Here is a 7,951-nt window from a genome sequence, read left to right as displayed (position 1 = left end):
GTTGCAGTTCAGGAGATAAACAGTTAATAAGATTATGCGATATGAGATCGTTCCGTAACTCCCCAACCGGACCTCACCGGACAATGGTACCTTTTTAGTTACACCCAGCGTCACTACCCCCTCCTACCCTACGAATTTCGAGCCCCGGGACGCCCCTGTTGCTTAGAACAAAGCGATAGAGTAAAATCGTTCCCCTGCGCTGCGCTGGGACGGCTCGCGGGAGAGCTCGTGGGTAATTCCCGTTTATATCATTAAGCAGAGGTTCAAACTCCAGTCTGAACACCACTGGCCACGAGCTTTGGGCTCTGCTCTCACGGAGAATATGTATTTATATAGCATATTTTAGTTTAGATGAACTAGAAGCAATGTTTAATTTCTAAAATTTTATTTTGAAATGTAAGTCAATAACAATTGGCTGAAGCCAGAGCCAACTTATATAGCATATTTTATTTTAGATTAACTAGAAACCATGTTACATTTATAAAGTTTTATTTTGAAATGTAAGTCAATAACAATTGGCTGGAGCCAGAGCCAATGGTGGAAGTCTTTTCACCAAAAGACCCCGCCCCATTTTGGAGGTTCTGCCCACTTTTGGAGTTCACGCCCCATTTTGGAGATCTTCGGTCTGCAGTTATATCTACTTGGAGAAAGCAGCATTTGTGAGCGCAGTGCTGCTTTGTATACAACGTTACCGGGGAAACAACGATTTTACCGCTCCAAAAGCGGCACCTAGTGGACAGAGCCATTGAGAAACAATGAATTTGCATTTTCATTCAGACCAACGCGAAAAGACCAACTAGTGGGCGGGCAATATGCTAATATTTCATGTTGACGTCAACATGTTAGAGCTGTGTTACACACTGCATGAAAGGTAATTTTCAAAAATCCATAATAGGGGCACTTTAAATTTGATAAATTATGTTGTGTGCTTTTGTCATTTTTATTAGTTATTGTTTTTTTAATGTCTGTATTAGTGCTATCAAACTATTAATCGCGATCGCATCCAAAATAAAAGTCTTTGTTTACATAATATATGTCTGTATACTGTGTATATTTATGTATATATAAATACACCCATACAGTATATATTTTGAAAATATTTACATGTATATACATTTATATATTTATATTCTTATATTTTGTATTATATATAAATAACATAACATATTTTTCTTAAATATATATACATGCATGTGTTTGTATTTATATTTACATAATAAACATATATACACAGTATACAGACATGTTATGTAAACAAAAACTTAGTTTGGATGCGATTAATCGCGATTAATCGTTTGACAGCACTAGTCTGTATAGTTTTTATTCTTTTTTTTTTTTCAATTTTCAAATTGTATTCATTTTATTTAAATTTTATTTTTATTTCAGTTAATTCATCAAATACAACTAAATGAAAATGAGAAATGCTGAAAAGTTATTTTTTAATATTTAATTTTATTTCCATTAATGTTTAATTACATTACATCACACACTTGTTATGAATCCACCATACATTTTCCAAGCTAACCTTGTCTGTGCACGTACAGAAGAACATTTGTAGCCTACACAACACAACTATTAGTGAATGAGACCCAAAGTATGAGGGTTATGGTATTTGCTTGTCTTTGTTGAAAAAAAAAAGTGATCACACTTTGCTGTGGAGGTCGTCTGGTTATTTCACATTTCTAAACGCTGGATTTATCTATCTGCACTTGTCTCTGCCAGTCGGTTGTTCATGATTCCCAGCGCTCCGACCCCTCCGGAGAACTCGTTGTAACGTGAGCTGCTCCCTAACTGGCGAGGATGTCCGTTGGCCATCTCTGACAGCTGCTTCTGCATGATGGCCAGATTAACTTTATTAGCGGCCAGAAAGTCCTTCATGGAGATCATCTCTCCAGACATCCGCCGTCCATCTGCCTCGCTGTCATTGACTCCGTCAGTCTCGATGGATTCGTCTCGTCTGGTTCTCATGTGGCCGGGGGCGACCACGTTCCTCCGTGGATGCCGGTTCCCTCGGCCCGGGCAGCGACAGGGAGTCTCCAGCCTCCGCAGAAGCCAGTTGAGAACTTGCTTGATCACGATGGAAATTACGTTGAACAGCGAGTAAATGCAACACACCCCTGTGAGGATGAAAAGGAAGTTGCCCACCCTATAGGCCGCTTGAGCTTTGTACATCTCCCGCTGGTTGCTCACCATATCCCCAAAACCAATGGTGCTGAAAGCCACGAAACAGAAATAGAGGGCGTCTAGGTATTCCCAATCCTCGGCTGCTGAGTACATGGCGGACGCGCAGCAGGAGACCACGATGGCGGCGACTCCTAAGATGAGCATGACGCAGTACACTGATGGTTTCCAGCCGGCTAAGCTGTCCGTGCGCCGCTCTCTGCTGTCGGTGGAGGGACGCTGGCAGTTTTGAGCCGGGCCGGCTTTGCGGCGTTCTCTGCGCTCGTGGCAGGACTTCAAAACGAATGCGATCACTGTGATGACTCGTTCCAGGAAGAGGTTAAAGAACAAAATTGTGGCAGCGCAACCAATAAGCCCGTAAAAGATCAAGAATATCTTCCCAGCAATAGTGACGGGTGTCGTCATCCCAAAACCTGTGGCACACAAAGAAATAAAATGAGGATGTGCTTTATAATGAGAAGATGTTAGACTTTTACACATTATAAAGCACGGCAAGCACAAATATACAATACAGGTTGCAAGACCACATTCTTTACTGTCATTATATTATAAACGCAACACTTTTGTTTTTGCCCCCATTTTTCATGAGCTGAACTCAAAGATCTGAGACTTTTTCTATGTACACAAAAGGCCTATTTCTCTCAAATATTGTTCACAAATCTGTCTAAATCTGTGTTAGTGAGCACTTCTCCTTTGCCGAGATAATCCATCCACCTCACAGGTGTGGCATATCAAGATGCTGATTAGACAGCATGATTATTGCACAGGTGTGCCTTAGGCTGGCCACAATAAAAGGCCACTCTAAAATGTGCAGTTTTATCACACAGCACAATGCCACAGATGTCGCAAGTTTTGAGGGAGCGTGCAATTGGCATGCTGACTGCAGGAATGTCCACCAGAGCTGTTGCCCGTGAATTGAATGTTAATTTCTCTAATACATAGAAAAAGTCTTAGATCTTTGAGTTCAGCTCATGAAAAATGGGGCCAAAAACAAAAGTGTTGCGTTTAATTGCGATTAATTGCATACAAAATAAAAGTTTTTGTTTGCGTAATATATGTGTGTGTTCTGTGTATATTTATTATGTATATATAAATACACACACATACAGTATATATTTAAAAATATATATTTACATATATTTACATGTCTATATTTATATGCACAATTTATATTATAAATAAATATATTTAATATATAAACAACATACTTTTCTGAAATATATACATGCAATTTTTATAATTTATGACTTTTACATTTCATAGTATTTTTTTGTAATTATTTATTTATTTTAAATAACTTTTGTTATCATATTAGTGCTTTTTACATTCAGTCCTAGTCGTAGCTAAATTTCTCCAGCCTACCTACCAGACAAAATCTGATTTTCTTTATAGTCATTCAAAATATTAGATAAAATTGTTATATTTATATATTAATATATATTAATATATTTATACTTTATATAGATTTGATATTTTTTATAATTTTATACTTTTATATTTTTGTTTAACTTTTATAATTTTAATTTATTTAATTTTAATAAGATAATTGAATTTTTTTATATAATTGTATATTTTAGAATCTAATGTTTTTAGTGTTTGTCACATTCAGTCCTTTTTTTTTTGGCCTATATTTGACTCAAATCTTTTTTTTTAAGTCTGAACAGTAAAAAAAAAAAAAAATGAAATCAACAAGCTTGATCTAAACCAATCATACATGGTTTGAAAAATATTTTTTAAAACTTAAAAAAATATAAATAATAAAAATTGTTAATGCTTCTCAGTCTGAACGCTTAGATCGGATTTCATGTTTAGTGTTTTTACATCAGGATGACATTAAGACATTTCATATTCCACCCTGAGTCATTTTCATGCTTTCATCTCTATCAAATGTGTTCAGATTTGGAAAATGCTCTCAATTAAACATAATTAATGCAAAACATTGCTAAAATCTTACACATGTTGAAGTTAAAAAATTTTGTGTTTAGAAATAATCAGATCTGGCCACACATAACTTCCAATCAGTCTCAAAAATAAGATTTGAGAAAAAAAAATAAACTACAGTGTGTTTTGACAAAGTAATTCCATATAAGTTAGCTAATATAACCTACAGATGTCAAAAGGTCATGTTTGATGTAGATCATATGTGTTGCCTCTACACATAATAAACATCAACCACTACAGACCTTCATTCTCTTGTAGGGCTACAGTGGATTAGCACATGCAGCTGCTGTGGTGTGTCATACTGCTGCAGGAAGCCGGTTAGGACTAATTAGAAACTGAGCTGTAATTGTCCTTTAATGAGCAGCATGTGCTCCAAATCCCATGTGAACCCTGGGCTCCAATCACCTCCACCATTCAGACAACTCCACTTTCCCTTCTTCACAAACCACTAGAAACAGGTTGCCATTGGTGACAGAAGCCGTACCATAGGTTTTTTTTTTTTCTCGTATTATTAATTTTACCAATTTATTTTGGTTAAGATTTCACTGAAATTAAATTCTGAAAGCATAATCCACTGGCATATTTATGAAGATCTTTTGCATTTAACCTAAAATTAGGTGCATGAGATAAACTGAACCATCTAAGACAAAATACTAAGACAAATTACATGATTGATAACTGTCTGTTCATATTCATTGTATGAACTTTCTGTCTTCTCGAATCTATAAGCATAGCAGGAGAGGGTAACAGAGTAAATATTAATAAGGCTAAAATAAACTGCCCCTGCTCTGCATGATTCTGTGAAAGCATCTCATTTTTATGCACGAACTGCCAGATGACAGACTGCATGGAAATAAGATCTGATGCATTTAATATATTCTAATTAGCCCTTTTGCAAACACAAATCTGACACATGCTGAGAATTAATAAAAGTTGGTTTATGGAGATACTAATTCTCATGGGTTAATATTAAAAGGGTTTCACTTCACAAAAGAGCAAGTAGAAAATATTATCTGTGAGTTTTCATTGGTGGTGAATGATACGTAAATACATAAATAAATAGGTGATGTACCAGTTTAATCGATAGAATGGAATTATTTTAGATTTATCTGTTTATTGTTAAAAGTTTTTCACTTATGTTTAGGTTTAATCTTCATTTTCACAAACATGTTTTTTTTTTCTCAATATGGGTCTACACATCATATTCAACAATAATGTTTCATGTATGCATTAGCCTATAACTGTTGACAAGCATAGCATTCACTTCAGTGGATAAACAAAGGAGACACGTGATGGATTCAAAGATATTTTCAGCTCCATCTATTGAGCTGTCAAGACAGTCTGACAGAAAATCTTTGGGAACTGTGTTGACAAAAATAACAGTATTTTGCACATATCCCATAGATACAGTAGCCTATAGTTTATTTAGCCTACTTATTTATTTATTTATTTATTGTGTGTGTTTTACAGGACCTACACTCTAAAAAATGCTGGGTTGTTTTAACCCAACTTTGGGTCAAATATGGACTAACCCAACTGTTGGGTTAAATTTTTCAATTACATTTTTAACCCAAAAGTTGGGTTAGTCCATATTTGACCCAAAGTTGGGTTAAAACAACCCAGCATTTTTTAGAGTGTACTGAAGATGAGGAAAATGGTTTAAAAATCCCAAAAAATGTCTTTACAATTAGTGCGATTAAGTTGATATAATCAGAATTACGAAGTAAAAATTAAGATTATTAGAAACAATCAGAATTACGAAGTAAAAGTTAAGATTATTAGAAACAATTATAAAACGCACCATGCTTTGTGATGTTTAACTTACAGATGAAACGCAGAAAAGGAGGCTGACTTATAGATATTTTAGCCTAATTTTACAAATATCTGACAGTGTCGATGACAAAAAGAGCTTTTGAGTTATAGACAAGTTGTTTAGATAATGCAATAACGCTATATTTATATAATAACGAGAAAATGAAAGGAATTCGTTTGAACAGATCATCTCAGAGTCGTATTAAAGTGCAATTCCGTACAAACAAATGACAGGTAAATGTACAGAACATGTTTTTCCCCCACGTCTCAAGAATTAATAGCTGTTTCAAATCCATTAAATGATTAAACGAGATAATTAAAATCTAGTCTGTACACTACATTATTAATATCAGTAGCTAAGCTCACATTAGTGCCACTGAAACAAAACTATATCGTTATGAATGAGGTAAAAGGTAAGGACCTGTTGCGCGTTACTTTACTGTACTTCCGCTGACTAAATACTGTAATAGCCTAGATTTAACAGCTTCTGAAATGTTGCAGTCTGACGTAGGCCTATTTTATCTAAATATAAGACCGTTGCAGTTCGATTTAGAAGGTTATCTTCAACTCACCGATAGTTGAAACCACAGTTCCGACGAAATAAAAAGCTCCCGCGAAATCCCACCTCGGTCTGGTGGCGTCCACGCGGATCCCCGCCACATTGGCCTCCTCATAGTTCCTCAGGAAGTTCTTCAGGTCGTCTTGACTCAGGTTGTACTTGTGGGTGAACTGCTCGATCCTCTGAGCCCATCTCTCCCTGGCGAGCTTCTCCTTCGGATGCTCGAGCGCCGAAAACACCGCTGCCCCACATAACAGGTAGATGATGATCAGCAAAGCCAGCATGAGAAATCTGGCGTTATCTTCATTCAGAGTACTGATGCTGGAGCAGCAGCATCCAGCCCGGCAAGCCATTATTATTTTACAGGAATATTATAGAAACACATGAACCACCACATCCCAGTTCATCATGGATCATGCATTTCTCTCTTCAGAGCTCTGCGTCCGGATATTTCAGAGATCTCAATCTCCGAAGCGGTGTTGTGCTCCAAATGTCCCGTTTGTGGCGGATCATGATGCGTGTGGACTGTGTGACCCCAGCCTCTCCAGAAGCGCGCGTGGATCAGATTGAGCTCAGTGCGTCAGATCAGATCACAGCAGCAGCACATACGGCAGCAGCACACATACGGCTCAGTGACTGCTGAGGATGTCCGAGATGACAAAAAAGAGAAATCTTTAGTTCAAAACACATGTACCAAGTTGTTAAGAATGCATGCCTGTATTCAAGTTGATTGCAAACATAACAAATGTTGATTTAATGAGTATTAAAATGTCAAGTGGTGTAACCATCAGTTCAAAATGTCATCATTATTTCCCAATTTTTAAAGAAAAAAAAAATAAATAAATAAAATGCTTGCAAGGGCTGCATTTGTGATCAAAAAATACAGAAAAAATGTCATATTGTGAAATGTTATTACAATTTAAAATAACAGTTTTCTACTTAAATATATTTTAAGATGTAATTTATATCCGTGATGCAAAGCTGAATTTTCAGCATCGTTACTCCAGTCTTCAGTGTCACATGATCCTTATTCTAGAAATTATTCTAATATGCTGATTTGCTGCTCAAGAAATATTTTGTATTATTATCAATATTAAAAACACTTATGCTGCTTAATATTTGTGGAAACTATGATACATTTTGATTTGATGAATAGAAAGTAAAAAAAAAAAAAGCATTTATTTGAAATAGAAATCTTTTTGTCATCTTTACTGACAAATTTCAATAGTTTTTGTCTTTTGGCGCAATTTTTAGAAAGTTAGACCATTTGACATTTTTTACTTTTACCTCCACGAAAAGTTTCTAAATTACTTTTTTAATTTAGAGATTGACAACGTTACATCATAGAAGAGGTGTATTCAAGTTATTTTGGAATGAATTGCATTTTTTAATTTATGTTTAAGAACTTAAATGAACGCAAAAGAATGAACGTCACCTCATTGACACATGCACAAGTCT

The 7,951-nt window shown here is 35.7% G+C and overlaps 1 protein-coding gene across 1 annotated transcript; it reads right to left on the bottom strand.

Annotated features, from left to right (window-relative positions):
• Positions 1 to 1,510: 1,510 nt before the first annotated feature.
• LOC107664806 (potassium channel subfamily K member 13-like) lies at positions 1,511 to 6,846 on the bottom strand. Its single transcript, XM_016455479.1, has 2 exons — positions 6,507 to 6,846; positions 1,511 to 2,594 (listed from the first exon to the last, which is right to left on the bottom strand). Exons 1-2 carry the CDS (start codon positions 6,844 to 6,846, stop codon positions 1,696 to 1,698), a joined length of 1,239 nt encoding a protein of 412 aa, XP_016310965.1. The 3' UTR covers positions 1,511 to 1,695.
• Positions 6,847 to 7,951: the final 1,105 nt, after the last annotated feature.

The sequence above is a fragment of the Sinocyclocheilus anshuiensis genome, unplaced genomic scaffold (assembly GCF_001515605.1).
Source record: "Sinocyclocheilus anshuiensis isolate Anshui unplaced genomic scaffold, SAMN03320099.WGS_v1.1 scaffold135, whole genome shotgun sequence".
NCBI classification, from domain to species: Eukaryota; Metazoa; Chordata; class Actinopteri; order Cypriniformes; family Cyprinidae; genus Sinocyclocheilus; species Sinocyclocheilus anshuiensis.
Note: the sequence above shows the minus strand (reverse complement) of the source record. Positions and strands in the feature narration are given on the sequence as shown.

Bases quoted from the DNA above. Each gene is read 5' to 3' on its own strand.
- LOC107664806 (XM_016455479.1), bottom strand. From the start codon at position 6,846: ATGGCTTGCCGGGCTGGATGCTGCTGCTCCAGCATCAGTACTCTGAAT. The intron at 2,595-6,506 runs GTGAGTTGAAGA...TGTGTGCCACAG, and splicing joins AACTGTGGTTTCAACTATCG to GTTTTGGGATGACGACACCC.